Here is a 19,538-nt window from a genome sequence, read left to right on the forward strand (position 1 = left end):
CGACCCATGCATAGCTGGCTCATCAACAATACAAAAAAACATTTAGTTTTTGTAATCTTTTAAAGTGATGATGATTTGGATACAGATGTTTATCTTGTGTCTGGAAGTGAAGACAGTAATGACTGCGAATTGAGCAGATCCTCCGTTGATGACTAAGACAGCTCAGAAATAAACGTTGCAAGTGCTCGCCAGTGAAACTGCTTTGCATTATTCCATGTTTTGAAACTTTCCACACACTTCCGACGCTTCCCGAGTGAAATAGCCCAAGAAGGCTTAGCCTCCATTAGTGAAGAAAGATGTGGCATGTACAAATGTTTTATTGATTGGGTCTATATTTTATTTTTATTAGAAGCAAGTAACTGGTTTCCTATGTATTGTTCAAAAGTAAACATAGCGTTGATTTGACTAAGTATGTGGTACAAATATTTTTTCAATATCGATAAGCTGCTTTTCAGTACAATCACATTCAAAATAAAAAAAGGCACTTTTGGTCGAGAAACTTTAAAAAAATTGTGGCTGATCCTCCTATATAGGAATCAGTATAACACAAAAGTGAAACGTGTCTTTGCAGAGGAGTTGATTGTTTATTGTGCATTGTTTCAGCAACAGCAACACATTGCAAAGTCAGGTTACGAATGGAAGCAGCTTGAAACTTACAGCGCACACCTCAAGCAGAAAGCACGCACGAAACTGGAGTACACAGGACGAGCACGGTTTAACAACTGTTACAGCTCGACACTTGAAGCGTGCTGTTCAAACAGAAAGAAAGAAGACGAAACAAACGCACAAGTATATACAGGACAAGCGCAAACAACTGTCCCAATTCTTCCTATATCGTGTGTCAGCAGTGCACTCCTTTTATAAACACGGTTCTGGCAGCACACGAAGTGGCTTTCGTTCTCTCCTGAATTACGAATATGATAAACCCACGCGCAGGAGATGCCACGATCCTTGGAGGCGGCGCTTCGTGAGGAGACAACCTTTACAGCACGCCATCTCGCTTGTCATGCCAGCACGCCATTGATAACAAAAACACCTTAAAGCTTCCAAGCTCTGAAGACTGTCAAACAGTGTATGATGTATATAAATGGCTTGCCGTTAGCCTTCCAAACAACGTACGCTCTGTGGCTTAGTCGTTAGCGCCACGCGCTAGGAGTCATGAGGTTGCTGGTTCGATTCCATGCGAAAGATGCTTACCTTCTGGTTTTTTTCTTTGCAATCTCTTAGTATACATTTTTCAACATCACTTCCATTATGGAAGTATGTAAGCAGAGCTGTGGTGGACCCCGGCATAAACACTTCCATATTAAAAATTGAGTATCTAAATACTCAATTTAAAGGGTTAAAGGGGCCCTACAACACCTTTTTAAGTAATTATAATATTACACTACACCCTCAAAATTTATTGCTCCACAAATCTCCTCCTCCAAAGATGTTTTGAATCTGTCAAGTATAACCTCTTCACATGTACATTATGATGCACTGTCTACGATATTGTAGTACTTTCACAAAAATAAATCTGTATTCTCGAGGGCTGAGTGCAAGAGTGCTGCTGAGAAACCTGGTAGTGGGGTCATTTTGTTTTTACTGCTTCTGTGACGTCACACATGTTTTCTATTTATTGCTTCTCAAGTGATAATAAACTCAGTTTTTAGTCAGCGCTGTGTGTGTGTGCTTTTTTTTTTTCAATTTCTTTTGTCTCATTTGTTACACTGTTTTTTATGCTATGTACCAAGTGGCCTGCCAACAGTGTTTCCTTTTTAGATTTTACCAAAACTTATGAATTTAACGAAATGATTCGATTGTGCCAATCACTTCTTTAGATAAAGTTTGAAATGTATAAGGAGTTACTGTACAGTAGTTAAAATGTAAAAAAATGGAATATCTTACCAAGTCGTGGACCTTGCCAGAATCTTTCTCCTGTACATCAACAGCCATCTGTGCCTTCTCAGCTAATGCCTTGCGGAGATCTGAATTCTGGGTGACCAAGGCATTTGTTCTGGCCTGGAACAAAATATGCACAAAAATACTGTAAATATAAGCCCCAATTACTAACCTGATTGGTTAAACAGAATATGGACAGCAATATTAAACATGACTGCCAATTATTGTTAAGATTATAGAAGTTTAAAACAGGGCTACACAAATAACTTTTCAACCGTAAACCAATAAATGAAAACTCAGAGTGAACCAAATGAAAAAAATTTCAGAATATTTTCAAATACAAATAGAACTACTCTTCTGAAAATGTATGTATGTATTTGAATGTAAACATTCGACAGATCTCTGTCTGGTTGAGTATGCAAACTGGGAAATGATTTTAGCCAAAAAATATGTGAAAATGTGTAAACCAGACGTTTCGGAACCGACTTGGTTCCTTCCTCAGGGGGGACTGGGGCTGCGTTGCAGCGGCGTCTTCAAAGCACTTGCGGGGCAGATAATGACCCCCCTTCTTCCGTATTGCCGCGAAGCGTAGTCCGTGTGCATACACCGGGGAAAGGGTTCGGAGAGAACGGTTGATTTTTTGGGTCGTTCGCTGTACATGCCACGACTCGAGAAGTAACCTTCTATTCCAGTTAGTCTCACTTTCAAGGATGGTCGTTGCATCAAAACTTATCCAGTGGTCAAACGTCTCAGAATGCTCGGCGACAATGCTGCGCTCTCTCCAGAGCTTCCGAACCTCGTTGGCGTGTTGGTTAAAACGTTCCAGTAAGTTTTTTGTCTTGCCGATATACAAAGAAGGGCACTCGGCGCACGGTATTTTGTGAACGACACTGGGGGTCCTGTCCATTGTTGGCCAGTCTTTCGGGAGGGGGAGGAGGCAGCCTAGTGTACATGAAGGCGCGTGCTCGATGCAAACCCCTTCTTTTTTGAAGACCCGCACCAACATCTCACTGGTTTCTTAAATGTATTGGACTTGCCAATTAATGCTGATTGGGGTTTCTGTATCCTCTGTTGTTCTGGGCGACGGGTGACAGTTCGTATGAAGTTTTTTGGGTATCCATTCTTTCTGAGGTCCGCAATTACGCGGGCCTCTTCTTTCTTTCACTCCATGTCTTTGGAGCATATGTTCTTGGCTCTCTGGAGTAACATGGTCACAACCGAAGCCTTGTGGCAAGCGTGATGAGATGAATCATATTGAAGGTGGCGGCCGGTGTGCTCTGGCTTCCTGTGAACGAAGAACTCCAAGCCGTTGCTCTTTCTTGCCACCTGGACGTCGAGAAAGGGCAGGCTGCGGTAGCTTTCACACTCGGCCGTGTGTTGTATGGCCGGGTGCATGGAATTAAGATGCTGTCTGAAGTTTTTTATTTCAAACGTCTTCATGACTGTATGTATGTATGTATGTATGTGTGTGTGTGTGTGTGTATATATATATATATTGAAACGGGTTTTCAATATATATATATATTGAAAAAAAGCAGGAGTTGACTGGGCGAACGAGAGCTTTATTTAGCGCAAGGGCTAACTAGGTGCAAGCCTGCGATCACAGCAGGTCTTCTTTTTTCTCTACTCGAGCTCCATGTCCACTGCCCTCGTTACAATCACCCCCGGGCGATGAGGGAGCCATCCTGGCGACCTAAGGACAGGTGCACACAGAAGGGTCATAATATGGCTTGAGCCGAGAGATTTGTACGATTTCTCGTCCTCGAAGGCCCTTGTCTGGAGATGCGTCCAGCGGCTCGACAAGGTAGTTCACAGAGGATGTTTGGTATACAACTCGATAGGGGCCATGGTACCTGGACGAAAGCTTGTGAGAGAGTCCTGGAGGAGTAGAAAGAATCCATAGCCACACTAGTGAACTCGGAGCAAAGCTCATAGGCGTGGTTGACACGTCGTGGGGATGTTTTTGGCGCGTCTGGTCATGTTACGTGAATGCACGAGCAAGCTTCCCACATTCTTCAGCGTGTGCTGCTGCTCAAGAAACAGTTGTCAACACTGAAGGGTCCGGTCGATAAGGAAGAATGGTATCCATTGTTGATGATGACTCGCGACCATAAAGAAGGAAGAAAGGCGAAAATTCAGTGGTGTTTTGCGTTGCAGTATTGTAGGCATATGTCACAAAAGGCAGTATACTATCCCGATTCAACTGGTCGGATGAAGCGTACATGGCCAGCATATCTCCAAGTGTACGATTAAAACGCTCTGTCATCCCATCATTTTGCGGGTGATAGGCTGTGGTAGTGTGGTGTATGATGCGACACTCGCTCAACAACGCTTTGATGGCATTGGAGTGAAAAACGCGGCCGCAATCGCTTAATAACTTCTGAGTTGCTCCATGCCTTAAAACCAGGTTTTGCAGTATAAAACATGCAACGTCTTTTGCGGTAGCAGAAGGTAACGCAGCTGTTTCAGCGTACCGCGTTAGGTGGTCGATAGCGACAATGACCCAGCGGTTGCTACTCGAAGTATAGGGAAGTGGACCGTAAAGGTCGATTCCGACACAATAAGCTCGTGTTGGAGATGGCAATGGCAGCAAGGGACCTGTGGGATGTTGAGCGGGCATTTTGCGTCGTTGGCAAATAAGGCAAGACCTCACATAACGGCGAACGAAACAGTACATACCGTGCCAGTAGTACCGCAGCTGCAAGCGAGTGTATGTTTTTAACACACCAGCGTGGCCACATTGCGGATCATCGTGGAACGTGGCGCAGATGTCGGGGAATGACGAGCAACCACTTACAGCCGATCGAGCTGTAGTATTGGTGGTAAAGCAGGTTATCCTGAATAGCGAAGTGTTGCGCTTGACGGCGAAGCATCCTGGAAACTGGAGCGGGCGTCTAGTTTGAAAAGTCCAAAAGGGAAGAAATCCAAGCGTCTCTGCGTTGCTCAGAAGGCATGTCTAAAATGCTGATGGCCAAGGCAGCCCTGGTGGAGATAGGCGAGCTGACAGGCTCTGAAGCCAATGGCGAACGTGACAGGGCATCGGAGTCTAAATGCTTCCGGCCAGAAAGGTAGATAACACGGATATCGAACTCCTGTGACCGCAATGCCCAACGGGCATGCCGACCATTAGGATCTTTTAGTGAAGATAACCAGCAAAGCACATGGTGGTCTGTCAAATCAAATGGCCGTCCATATAGATAAGGCCGAAATTTTCCGATTTCCCAAATAATGCTGAGGCACTCCTTTTCAGTTACACTTTAATTCTTCTCAGCTTTACTGAGGGTGCAGCTGGCATAGGCAATGACGTACTCGTCAAAACCATCCTTGCGTTGGGCCAGTATGGCCTCTAGCCCGACACCACTAGCGTCTGCATGAAGCTCCGCAGGAGCAGACGGATCGAAATGTCGGAGTATGGGAGGTGTAGTAAGGAGCCGTCGGAGTTCCTGAAATGCATCATCACATGCCTGCGACTATGCTGATAAATCAGAACTTCCGGCAAGAAAATTGGTCAAGGGAGCGGCAATGGAGGCGAAATTGCGGACGTGGCGCCGAAAGTACAAACATAAGCCAATGAAGCTTCGGAGCTCTTCGGTGGTGGTTGGTTTTGGGAACGCCGCGACTGCATTAGGTTTTGCAGGGTCCGGGTGAATGCCGTCCTTAGAAACCACATGGCCGAGGATTACAAGCTCGCGAGCCCCGAAGTGGCATTTTTTTCAAGTTAAGTTGAAGTCCCGCCGTGGAAAGGCACGTAAGAACTTGCTCGAGGTGGCTGAGGTGAGTCACAAAGTCACTTGAAAATACTATAATGTCGTCTAAATAACAGAGGCACGTTTTCCACTTCAAATCTCGCAGGATGGTATCCATCAACCTTTCGAAAGTGGCAGGCGCATTGCAGAGGCCAAAGGGCATAACCGTCAATTTATATAGTCCGTCCAGTGATACAAAGGCTGTCTTCGGGTGGTCAACCTTTGCCATAGGCACCTGCCAGTAGCCGGAGCGTAAATCTAAAAGGAAGAAAAGAACTCTGCTCCTTGTAGGCAGTCCAAAGCATCATCGATGTGCGGCAGAGGGTATACGTCTTTGCACGTTATCTTGTTGAGTCGGCGGTAGTCAACGCAGAACCAGATGGATTCGTCTTTTTTCTTGATGAAAACAACCGGTGAAGCCCAGGGACTGTTGGAGGGCTCAATGATGCAACGTTTCAACATGTCGTCCACTTGTTTGTCGATGACACGGCGTTCAGCAGATGACACCCGGTACGGATGCTGTCTTAACGGGGCTTGTTGACCGGTGTCAATACGGTGAACGACTGCAGAGGTTCGGCCTAAGCCTGACTAGTCACAATCGAATGAAGAGCAAAAACGGAGAAGAAGATTTATAATCTCTTGGCGCTGAGTTGGTGTGAGCTCAGAGTCGATGGCATCCGATAAGACGTCCAGAACATCATTAGGCGCGTTGGTAGGAGCGACAGCACAAATTGGGAGCGAGACCGTAGAATCGGGTATTGTAGCCGGAAGAATGCACTCGTAAGGTTCGTAGCTTCCCAGACATTCTCCACGTAGTAGGAATGATGGGCTGTCCGAGGGATTGCACACATAAATGGCAACGTGACCGTTGCGAAAAATGACGACGGCAAACGAAAGCATGAAATTTCGACGGCACGCTGATGTGACCGTTGGCATAAACAACACAGGCGATTTTGGAGGAGAGGCACACAACACCCAGATGACAACAGCTGAGAAAGGCGCAATGTTAACGTCAGAAGCAGCAAACACTCTACACAAAGCGCCATCGTCGGGGTCATAGCACGGCACAGATAACGCGAGTTCGGAACGAGCCCAGTCAACCAAAGCAGAATTTGACGAAAGATAGTCCCACCCAAGGATAACGTGATGCGAAGACCGTAATAAAACTACAAATGCGACGAAGTACATCGCACCTTGAATGACTACTCGTGCAGTGCACAAAGCTGAAGGCTGAACATGATGGAACGCAGCTGTCTGCTAAGATAGGTCGGTAAGTTGAGTGGTCACTTTTTTCAAGTTTCGGCCCAGTTTCTCGCTAATTACAGATACGGCAGCTCCAGTGTCAACAAGTCCGTGCACCTTAATGCCATCAATATAGAGTTCGATTTCGTTCGGGGGACAGCAGTTAGGTCTTGAAAATTTCACTGTCAATGCAGTTCTTGCCTCCGTAACTGCGCCCGTCAGTTCTCCCCTTGCGGTGGGCTGTTGGGACGTAACATTGGAGTAGTAGATCAACGACGAGGAGAAGGCGAACAGCTTGAGCCGGATGGTTGGTGAACGGGACGTACGCCTAGAGGTGGATCGGCAGTAACGGGATATCGCGGCTGAGTGGGCATGGTGGGCGTGTAATGTGAGGCTCCTTCAATGTCATGAGAAGGGAAGCTGCGACGATGGCAGTGACGAGCTATGTGGCCTGGGATGCCACATAAAAAACATATCGGCCGATTATCCGGAGAGTGCCATTGGCTGACGGTAGGGGCACTGTTCGCTGAATAGGATACTGTAAATGGTCGTGCAGGCGTCGTCGTCATATAAGCGTTCTGAGCTGTTTCGTATACAGCCGGAGACGGGACGGTCAACGGCCGGGTAAGTGGCATGGACGAATAAACGTGGCGAGTAGCTTCGTAGATAGCCAGAGACACTGGCGCACGTGGCCGAGCAACAGCGGCTGCATACGTTAGTGGTGTGGTAACAGATGGTAGAGCCTGAGCTGGCGGCAATGCTTCAGCAACTTGAGATTCAATGACCTGGCGAAGCGAAGGTGACAAGGGTGCCATCGGCTCGGTAGTTCTTGTGATTATAAATAGCTGCCGAGCGATTTCCTCGCATATGAATTGCTTTATGAGTGTCATCAACGCAGAGTGGTCGGCGGTGTCATGGTGATAGTCGAGGGATGAGATGTCCCCGGTGTCTTGAGCAGCGAAACGTGTGGAAGGGCGCTGCCTATGCAGCTCATCATAGCTTTGGCAGAGCTGAATAACCTCGGCGACCGTCTGGGGACTCTTCGCAGCAAGCATTTGGAATGCACTGTCATCGATTCCTTTCATGATGTTCTTAATCTTGACTGCCTTGTCCAGAGTAGAATTGACGAGCTGGCAGAGAAAGAGCACATCTTTGATGTAGCTCGTGAATATTTCATCTGCTCTCTGTACTCTGCGCCGCAAGCGCTGTTCAGCATGAAGGCGACGGACAGCAGGACGGCCAAAGACTTTCAAGAGAGTTTTTGCCAATTACGACCAGGTACTGAAATCACTTTGATGATTCCTGTACCATAGTTTCGCTACGTCGGTCAGGTAAAAATTCACATTTGTGAGCTTATCCACTGCGTTCCACTTATTGTACGCGCTCACCGGTTCATACTCGGCAATCCAGTTGTCCACATCTTGGTCCTCTGTGCCACCAAATATGGGGGGGGTCGCGCTGCCGGAGAGCGCCAGCGCAGAAGACAGGCACAGGTGCGAGATCTGGAGTAGCGACCTGAGACACCCCGGATCAGTCATTGCAGAAAGTCATTAGAGTGTACGGCTGCAAAGTTCCAGGGTGAGGACCAGATGTACCCAGCACTTCCATCACTTGAATCGGGTTGTTGAACAAGCAGGAGTTCACTCAGCGAACGAGAGCCTTACTTAGCGCAAGGGCTAACTGGAAGCAAGCCTGCGATCACAGCCTGCCTTCTTCTTTCTCTACTCGAGCTGCATGTCCACAGCCCTCATTATAGTGTGTGTGTGTGTGTGTGTGTGTGTGTGTGTGTGTGTGTGTGTGTGTGCCCGTGCGTGCGTGCATGTGTGTGTGCCTGTGCGTGCGTGTGTGTGTGTGTGTGTGACGCTACAAAATGGAGACACGTCGTGGTCCAGATGCCATGCGTTTATTCTAATGCACGCGCACTTCCTCTTCGTCGGCTTCTCTTAGAATCACCTTGTTAATGCGTCACACTTCCCCCTCCCCTCGAGAAAGTCTCAGCTCAGAAGGTACAAAATAACGCTGCACTTTGCTAACATGCACAATGTCAGAGTTTCTACCTAAGGGTAGCACGGAGAGGTTGATCTCATAGTTCACTGTTGAGACCTTGAGTAGAATCTTGTAAGGTCCTTCCAAGACAGAACTCAGTTTGCCATTGTTGGGATGCCATGGTGTCTCGTAAAGGACAAAGTCACCGACTTGGAACTCAATCAGAAGAAATTTTCTATCATAAATGACTTTGTTCTTATTGTGGTAGGCGATAGAATTGGTAACTGTAGTTTTTCGCGCTTCTTCGACAGTTTCTTCTCGTTGTTCCAGTACAGTAGGATAAGATGGAATTCCATACATCAGGAAGGAAGGTGCGTGGCCGGTCACTTCGTGGTGTGTTCTGTTGTATTCGTCAATTACCTCCAAAAGCAGCTTAGTCCAAGACTTCTGTGGTTTGTCATTGATCTTACATTTAAGTCTCGTCACGATAGTCTGGTTTGTCTGCTCGTTCATGCCGTTGCATTGTGGATAATGAGATGAGGTGAATAGTTGGTGTATACGATTATGTTTAAAAAACTGCTTGAATTTTCCTGCAGTAAATCTTGTTCCACGTTCTGAAAGGAGCTTCCGTGGTTTTCCAGAAAAAAAAAATTGTTTTTAAGCATGAAATGTAGGCGTCACTGTTCTCACTTTTATGAGCAAACGCCCATACGTAGCGAGTTGCATGATCAATAACCAAGTGTATAAACCTTTTTGACGAGCCATATCCAGAAAATCCTCCAATGGTGTCTATTGCAAAGAGGTCGAAGGGCTCTTCAGATGGAGGCAGTGATTAAAGCGTCCCAAACTTTTTTGTTTTCGTCTTCTTGCATCTCTGGCATGTATCACAATGCCGAATGTAAGTGGAAACATCGGTTACCATATGCGGCCAATAATATTGCGGAGACAGGAGTGATAGCGTCTTCTTCACTCCGACATGCCCAAAATGTTGATGTGCATTCTTCAGAATGATTGGGCATAGATCATGGGGGACGTATATTTTCCGTAGTCTTTTTTTTTTGACGACGATGATGATGTTATTCTCCAATGAATGCATTCCTTTTGGACGCTCACTGTTGCATCGCTGAAGGTCATCGTGTGACAGAAGATTAACTATTGGGGCTCTGGAGAGCGCATCTGCTTCGACATTACTTGCGCCTTTTTGATGTTTGATGTTCACATCATACATTGACAGTTTCAAAGACCACCGGAAGAGACGACCTTGAGGATTTTTAACATTGTTCAGCCATTGGAGTGCTGAATGATCTGTTACAACAGTGAATGACTTTTCATGAAGCCATTTATCAATGGCATCTATCAATGGCCTTTATCAATGCCATTTATCAATGGCATCTACAATGTAATCTTTCTGTAATAGCATAGTTCACCTCGTGCTTAAGTAGTTTGCGGGAATAGTAGGCAACAGAATGTTCTTTGCCTTTGTCATCAGGTTGTTTCAGCACTGCACCGATGCATTCGCCAGATGCGTCACAGTACACAGAACATGGTCTTGAAGGGTCGTATATGCGAAGCACCGGTTCTTCAGTTATCCTCTCCTTCAGTTCACGAAAGGCTTGCTCACACACTTCTGTCCACACCCACTTGCTGCCTTTGTGGAGTAGTTTTGTGAGTGGAGGAGCGATATCGCTGAAGTGGGGAATGTACTAACGGTAGGTGTTTACAGTGCCCAGAAAACGCTGGAGATCTTTTTCTCATTTTGGTGTCGGAAATTTGAGTATGGCAGCCACATAACTTTGCTTAGGTGTCACTGTTCCTTGTGAAATTTTGTGGCCCAGGTATACAATGCTGCAGCGTGCAAATTGGCACTTTTTTCGTTTGAGTTTTACGTTCTCGGTATTGAGAGCTTTCAATAGCGCCTCAAGGTGTCGTATATGATCATTAAATGTCTCTGAGTATACGACCACATCGTCAAAGTAATTACTAACATTGGTGAGCTGATGTTTCTCTATTATTGATTTCATGGCTCTTTCAAATGTAGCCAGAGCGTTCTTCAACCCAAACGGCATTACCAACCACTCAAAATGACCATCAGTCGTGACAAATGCAGTTTTCTGAACACCGTCAGGATGCATTTGGACATGCCAGTATTCCGACGATACGCCCAACGTAGTGAAAAACTTTGCCTTTCCCGAGTGGTCAGGAATATCATCTATACCTGGAATCGGTTGAAAGTCGGGTACCGTTATGGAGTTGAGTTTCCAGCAGTCAATACATAGACGAGTGCATCCTTCACCTTTCTTTTCTGCTAAAATGACAGGTGCAAGGTAGGGCGATAATGAAGGCCTCACAACACCTTGCTTGAGGAGAGCGTCAACTTGTTTGTTGATCTCCACTTTGTCTGCCTGTGAACATCGATATGGTGCTCGAGGAATAGGGACAGCATTCATAAGTGTGATCCTATGTTTCTCAGTAGTGATGCACCCAATATCTGTCTGAGATTTTGAAAATATCTCGTCATACTTTCTTAAAAGAGAGTCGAGCACCGCAGACTCATGCTCTGATAAGTTTTCTGAAGTCAGGGTTCGCATCAGCGGGGCTTGAATGGTTTTCTTTTCATTGTGATGCGGAAGGTTCATATTCTCACGTGCTTGTGTCACTGACTTGCTTTCCAGATTTACAGAAAGATTGATGTACGAAGCGCTGTCTAGGCCAAGAATTAATTGCGTTCTCATGCCTCGCAGCACATGTGCATAAACTTTCTTTATGACGTTCCCAATTTGTAACTGAATGTTTACGCGACCCAAAGTTCGAATGCTTGATGCAACTTGCTGGACCATGATGCTGGAGTCTCTCATCAACTGAAGTTTTAGCTGTTTGTACACATCCTCGCTGATACAAGTAATTGTTGCTCCTGTATCAAGAATTGCATTTACTGGCTTTCCGTTGATGAGAGCACTGAAGTGTATTAATGAAACTCTGGGTCGCCCTCCTCGTTTCCCCGTTCAGTAGCCGCGGCGCGGAAATTCGTTGTGCCAGTGAAACTATCGTGGGAAACCAGCAGCTGAGCGGTATCTACATTCGTTTTGCGGGGCACGCGATTGAGGAGTTATTGTCGGTTGCTGCGGTCTGCTGAAGAGACGTGGAGCTCTTGATGCGATACTAGCGTAACGAGTAAAGGAAACTCCTCTCTCCCTTTTTAAAGATGTCTCGACCCATTGAGCAGCGGTGAGCCACTCTAACGAGGAGTTGAAAGACAGTCCGGCGAGCGCCAGTTCCACATCAGGAGGAACACCATCAGTCTGTCCAGAAATGATGTGGCACTCTTTCAGGTCAGCCAAGGAACCCAGTCGCTTTTTCTCGTCGTAGTAGTCCTTGATGGTCTGCCCTCCTTTTAGTCGGTAGTGAATGAAGAGACGGGTGGCATCTCCGTCAGTCGTAGCAAAGCGGGCTTGCATGTAGCGCTTGATATCGTCCCACGTTGTCTCGCCGTTGCCGAAAATCTCTGTCAGGTACCACTTGAACGCTTCCTTTTCAATGTATTCACTGAAGTGACTGACCCGATCGCGGTGAGTCCATGACGCCTCGGCTGCCTTCATGTCGAAAAGAAGAAGCCACTTGTCGATGGGGACGTCTTCTGGTGTTCCCTTGAACTTCTGTATGTTGAGCGGAGGCTTTGGCCTAGCCATGGCACGTTGATGAGTTCGATCCTGTCGACTTGTGTGACGCTACAAAATGGAGACATGTGGTGGTCCAGATGGGATGCGTTTATTCTAATGCACGCGCACTTCCTCTTCGTCGACTTCTCCTAGAATCACCTTGTTAATGCGTCACACACACACACACACACACATATATATATATATATATATATATATATATATATATATATGAAGAAAGGAAGTGTATACTTAAGGGCTAGTTTTTTTTCTTGTTAGACACAATATTAATGAGACGTAATAGACAATAATGCAAGGAAAGTATAGGAGAAGTTATTATACCTAATTGTAATATAAATGTGAAGAAAGAAAATTGGATGAAAAGATAACTTGCCGCAGGCAGGAAACGAACCTGCGATCTTCGAATAATGCGTTAGATGCTCTACCAACGGAGCTACCATGATATACCCCGTCCACTTTATTAGGTATATATGTGAATTAAACAGCGGGAGAGTCAGTTGTGCCACCACACACATATATATATATATATATATATATATATATATATATATATATATATATATATATATATATATATATATATATATATATATATATATATATATAGTGGGAGTAATAATTCAATGGGCCAGTTAGTCTTCGTGAAGGTATGAGATATGGCACAACGGGAGCGTTGTCAACAAGGATAAATATATTTATTTCCCAACAGTTTCGGGAGGGGTCCTCCCTTCATCCGGGGATAACTCATCCCCTGATGAAGGGAGGACCCCTCCCGAAACTGTTGGGAAATAAATATATTTATCCTTGTTGACAACGCTCCCGTTGTGCCATATCTCATATATATATATATATATATATATATATATATATATATATATGTGTGACGCTATCATGAATGGGAGACGTGGCCTGGCTCATACGCCATGTTTATTCTACTCTGACTTCTTCCTCCTCAGCTTCTACCAACCATCACTTCATACGTCACACCCCGAAAGAATGCGCGAGTTACAATCAACAAAACAACAAAAAGCATAAGGTGAAGAATGTCAAAATGCGCGGTAGTTCGATTTCAGGAGGGAGTTTCTTAACTCGCACAAAAGCTTCACAGTGTAGGGCAGCAGTCCGGTCATATCTAGGGTAGCTCTGGTGGATGAGGCTGGCTGTTGTGCCCTGGATAGCATAACCCTGCCCTGCACATCTCCACTGATGATGACATGACTTGAGGTCTTGTGAAGAACGAACAAGGCTTGAGATCTGTGTAGCATTGGATTTACGAATGTCTTTGGCATCGGATCCAGCGCCATCGTGGCAATAGATTCTTTGCTTCTAGTTGGCGCGCGTGAGAACCGAGGATGATGGAACGATATCTTTTTTTCTCCGTTGTATACGTAGTAGCTTCATGTCTCTTTCGTAACTTTCTGTGGCGTTCTCTCAGTTTGTTGGATCGCAGACATGGCTTTGAGAACTGGTGCAGAAAATTTTGTCGACGTTGCTTTCTGCGAAGATGGCTTAGGCATCGACTTTGTCTTTGCTTCTTTAATTGATGTTGTTTCTGATGACCTTTCAGCCACAAGTGTACTCGTGAGGAGGTTTCACTTGATCGTTGTTCTTGTTCGAGTAGCCGTTGCAGTTCTTGGAGTTCGTGGGGTTGACTTTGTTGAAATTGCTCGTTTTGTTGCGAAAGTTGGTCAGATGGGCATCTTTCAGGAACATGAGTGTGCTTTTCTTTGCATGGTGATGTGATCAGCAGATAGCCGGTAGTCGATACTGTACTGCTGGGCTTGTCTTGCGATGAAAGCATCGTGACAGACTGATGAGAAAGCTCCCAAAATGGTTGTGAGTCATCATTGATTGTAAATGCTTCTGTCAGTTGACAATGCACTGGCGTTGGTGGATTCGAAATTCTTGCAGTGCTTTGACTCACATGCGTGTTATCACTTGACGATGAGAGCACAACAAACATGGCTTCGGGTGGTTCTGATGGCGTATGTTTTTCTTTTTGCAGCGTGGTTCGGCTGAGAATGTCTGTCGAACGACCCTGGTCGGGAACGTCCGGGTGGGGGCTGGTATTGCGAGGATTCACCAGCTCGTCACACGTAAATTCCGTCACACGCTCGAAACCGTCTGGGCCTTGTGTGTGACTCGACGCATCAAGGGATTACGGTGGTTCAGTAAAATGTGAACTGTTGTGGTGCAGTGAACACGTTGAAAATGCTGATTTCATTGTTCTTGGGAAAGACGGCTTTAGGTTTAGTCTTTTGCCAAAATGGTCTAGATTCTTTTCGGTATACGGAGGCTCTACCTTGTCTGTTGCGACGTGCAAGTTACCAGTCGGTGTTCGAATGCGTGGTGTTTTTTCGGAAGAGTCATATGATGGTACAATGGTGGTATATTTTCTCTGAGGTTTCGTTTCGGAAATAGGCTTACTGCGGGAAGACTTAGAGTAACTCTGATGGACGAGTTGAAAAACCTTCCGCTGATGAGGTATGGACAGATCTTCATAGTATTCTTTTTAAACGGGTGATCATTTCTTCTTTGATCTTTTTCCAAGACTCATCGTTCTCGAAGATGTGGGTGAGGTAAAATTTGAATGCCTCACCTGAGATGTAGTCAGTAAAATTGGTGATCATCTCCCGTTCCGACCAGGATGCAGCGGCGGCGTGGAGCTCGAAAAGGTTGAACCAGTCCTCTACGGGTCCGTCGTCCGCTGATCTGGTGTACTTGGGGATGTCAAGGTCGTCTGATGGTGCTGTCATGATGCTGGTCTTGGTGTAGTGTAGGGATGTACTTTCGTGGTCCACGTTTGGTCACTGCGTCTTGCTGAGTCGTTCGAAGATGGTGGCTGGTCGCTGTGTGCGGCCAGGAGATGATTCCGTAGTCGATGTATGGTCAGGGCGTCTTGTGGAGAACTGCGTCGATGATGAGACACTGATGAAGTGGCTGAGAGGTCTTCATCCTGTCGACTTCTGTGACGCTATCATGAATGGGAGACGTGGCCTGGCTCATACGCCATGTTTATTCTACTCTGACTTCTTCCTCCTCAGCTTCTACCAACCATCACTTCATACGTCGCACACATATATATATATAAATATATATATATATATATATATATATATATATATATATATATATATATATATATATATATATATATATTGGCAATCAGACATGAAAAATCAAGTTTGTTGTATTGCAAATAATACACAGAATATTTATGCATTACAGAACACTATTGCTTGAGGATATCGTACATGCATTTATTCAATGTTGTTGAGAAGAATGCATAGCTGCTTCGTATGTTTGCGAAGCAGCGACACCGGTGCGCGTGTTACCCTTAAATGTCTAAACCACAGAAAGAGCCACTCACTATATACACATTAGTGCTGATGTGATAATCTACTCGTCCAGGCATGCTTGGGAACAGCTATGACAGCACCATGCTGGTTGCAGATGTTCCATTTTATGATAACCTACAATAATACTGGGCTTCCTTATTTTTAGGCATTACTTCATAATTCTGTAATGCTCCACATTTATTTTGGTAGCTTTTTCAGTATAATTTGAGCACTAAATTTCAATAAGCCCAGTCTCATGGACAATGCCATGCTTCTGGCAGGTACACATAAATACTGACACCACATTTGCAATAGTAGTGCGATGAGGGGAATAAGCCAACAGAAACTAATTTGTCTATCTGTGCATAAAATTTAACTAAATTTAGATGCAATTTCTTTTCCAAATTTCAATAATTATTCAGTTTTATGGCATTTGAATAGTACTTCAAATAGCAAAGGTGCCTTTAAAATCAAATCATAAACCAACTACAGTTGAACCCCTTTATAAGAGGCACTAATGTAATTGACAGTTGGGTATAAGAGATACCAGTGTGCTTATATTGAAATACATGCTAAGGAAATGCATGGTATGTAGTACCCTGCTTATAAGAGCCACCTTACATCAAAGAAAAGAATTGCTACCAGCGCATGTCTCTTACAAAGGAGTTCTACTGTACCAGAATCGAATATTCAATGTTTTGAATATTTTCACACACCCCTAGTTAAAAAATATGCATGCTTAAACCCTTTTCATACATAGTTTTTTTTGGTCAGAAATGATACAAAGATACAGGTTTTTTTATTTCAATACGTTATTCTGCATGTCTTGAAAAAACTAAAAAATTCTATAAAGGCATTTTACTGGCAAGATATCAGCAAAAGACATTTTATTTTAACATGCAAAGGATTGGTTTTCCTGGCATGCCCTCTGGGAAGTGCCTTAACCTTTCCAAGCTTCAGTGCTCAAAATGTCCTTTGAAATTTAAAAATGAAGTCTAGAGACAAGAGAGCCCACAAAAAACAATACAAAAAACATCGAGGCATTGGTAAGGGGTTGCATACATCTATCAGTGTTGAATGCCAATATGTCAACACACGGCCATCATCCAAGTTTAATGATTTAGAGAAAGTATGCTGTTCTGTGTTGATGCTGTCACACTCTCAGGTTACCAGGCATTCTTCTCCATTGCAGAAAGCTTTGGTAAACAAGCACTTCACTCTTTTTCTAGTCTGAACAGATGCCAGTACCCACACAGAGGAGGACACACAGTACGTGCACAGAGTACGTGTACACACAGTGAGGAGGAAATTTTATAATGCCAATTAACAGAATCAAATCCTTCCTTGACAAAAATGCATGCTTGAGCACGTCTTGATTTTTTTTTTTACTGCACCATGTGTTCAAGTCATAACCTCCCTCATTAAAGTATCAATTAACCCTTGGCCCTCAGTTTTTAGTGGCTGTGAAGCAACTGCCCGAAGCGGCGGTCAGACCTGCGACACAGTGGAGGGTGCTAAGAATCTCTACCTCCAGACAGGCCGCCATTGGAATCTGAACTTGGCTACGTTCAACGCTAGATTGCTATCTAGTGAGGCTAGTTTAGCTGTGCTTTTCGAGGAATTAGAGGGTCTTAAAAGGAATCTAATAGGAATCTAATAATATAACCAGTTATAACAATTTTGATGAATGTATCACATTGTGTTTGGCATGAAGAAATACAAGGTGCAAAAGTATCACACACTGACTGTGAAAATGCTCATACAGCACATTGCCAGAGCATAGCATCGCTACATTGAGCTGCCCAACAATTTTTTTTTTTCACAACGGAACAGTTCGCGAACAGAAAAAAACAGCAGAACTATTACACAGAGTGCTGAGGAGGCAAATCATGGGGGGGGGGGGGGGGGGGAGAGAATTTTGAAGATGCTCAGTCACTTAAATCAAGTGATGCTATGGAAAGTTGTAACTTGTTTCATTTTAGAAAAAGCAGAAATGAACAAGACAATTTATCTGAAAGGAATCTTTAAAAAAAAGAGACTTCACCACTGGCTAATGACAGACTATGCTGTTAGGGTTGCCACACCAAATCCTGGTCATATAATCTTTGAAGTAAGCTGTGGAGCTATAGCAGTGAAAGGAAAACTGTCCACAATTTAGCGACACTTGTTTAAGATTATACCTGGGCCTGGGCAAGCTCTTGCTGCAGTATTTCAGTGAGTTGGCACTGGGCCTGGTAGTGGCGCACACGGTCAGCCAGCTGACTTTGCTGGTAGTGCTCTCGGCTTGACAACTGCTCAAGGCCCTGCACTTGACCCTCCTTGGAGGCGAGCTGAGAGTATAAAAAAAAAACTCATCACCCAATCATGTTTGTAAATTTAGATTGTTTGAAGTGAAACATGCAAATAACACGTCTCAAGTTATATGCAGTCCAATAAGTGCACACAGGCATTATGCCTCAACAAGCTCACGCACCACAAAAAACCACTGTCCCATTCAGTGCCCACTGTCAGGTATAAAATGAGGCCATGTTATGAAAAAACTTTCATGTTAGACCAATGTGAAACAAAAAAGGTTGGTAAGGAAGTAACAAGAAGGCTAGAAACTAAAAAACAACCAAGAACAATAAAACAAAAATGAAAGCATAACACAAGCTGCATGATCTCAAATGCGGCTCAAGGTACAGTACGATCCACTGTTAAAGGGAACACGCGAGTGCGTGGCTGGCGGTCCGCGGGGGGCCAACTGATGGTGAGATTTGGAAATGCGGAGCATGCGCGTTGAATCGCAAGGGCGGTACTTGCCCGCATCGTCTGCTACTTCCCCGCCCTACGTTCGGCGCATGCCAGCGACAAGATTGCTGTGCTCGCTTCATCGACGATCGATTTCCATGTTTATTATCAAAGGTGGCTGGCTGGTTCGAACAGCGTTTGGAAAGCTTACAATTTGCTAAAGCTTACGTTTGGAAAGCACAAACACCAGGCTACGGGAGTGATGGGCTGCGTTATCATTTTTACAGAATTCTACAGCTGGGGGCGTATTTACTCGCTGATCGCATTTTCAGCAGAGCTAGTTCTTAGAAGCGGCATAGCTAGAGTAGCTTAGGACGAAAGGCTTCGAATAGTCGAGCTGTACACCAAAGAATAGAGCCAGCGTGCTGTCACTTCCATCGCGAAAAGGCCACTTTCTTATTACCAGCATAATCGTGATCATTATGAAACATTTTTCAGTGCCTAATTCTGTAATGCGTAGTCCTATTTTGCTTACACAGATCTGCATTTTATTTTGTGTTTCCAGGCTACAGATCTGAATGTTTTGAGGCTACAGATCGGACCTCACTCGACCTGTCTGTCACAAAGGCTTTAGAAATAAAATTTCTTTGTTTACTCCATCGTGTTCTACGTACACCGTTTTTCAGCGAGAGTATTGGTGAAACATAATGATTCTCGTAAAAGTGAATGCTATCGCATATTTCAAATAAGGAGCTTCTAGCGTTTTCACTTCAACGAAGAAAACGAAATGTAATGCGAGTTATAACTAACATTTGCTGGATACTCCAATCCACAATAAAAATATAATTTTGTGTCTCGCCGTAGTGGGATACATAGAAGTATTTTCAAACACGTGTTTTTTTTTAACGTTTTTCGAAATACTATAGGCACATGGC

At 44.6% G+C, this 19,538-nt stretch overlaps 1 protein-coding gene across 3 annotated transcripts in view; it reads right to left on the reverse strand.

The window, feature by feature from the left end:
* Positions 1-19,538, reverse strand: part of LOC119187719 (golgin subfamily A member 2) — a 157,413-nt gene that overhangs the window by 41,724 nt on the left and 96,151 nt on the right. For all 3 annotated transcript variants that reach the window (XM_075878546.1, XM_075878545.1, XM_075878547.1), the window contains 2 exons: positions 18,054-18,203; positions 1,891-2,004 (listed from right to left, as the gene is read on the reverse strand). In XM_075878546.1, coding sequence (XP_075734661.1) covers positions 1,891-2,004; positions 18,054-18,203 — 264 coding nt within the window. The remainder of the gene's footprint in view (positions 1-1,890; positions 2,005-18,053; positions 18,204-19,538) is intronic.

The sequence above is a fragment of the Rhipicephalus microplus genome, chromosome X, assembly GCF_043290135.1.
Source record: "Rhipicephalus microplus isolate Deutch F79 chromosome X, USDA_Rmic, whole genome shotgun sequence".
NCBI lineage: Eukaryota > Metazoa > Arthropoda > Arachnida > Ixodida > Ixodidae > Rhipicephalus > Rhipicephalus microplus.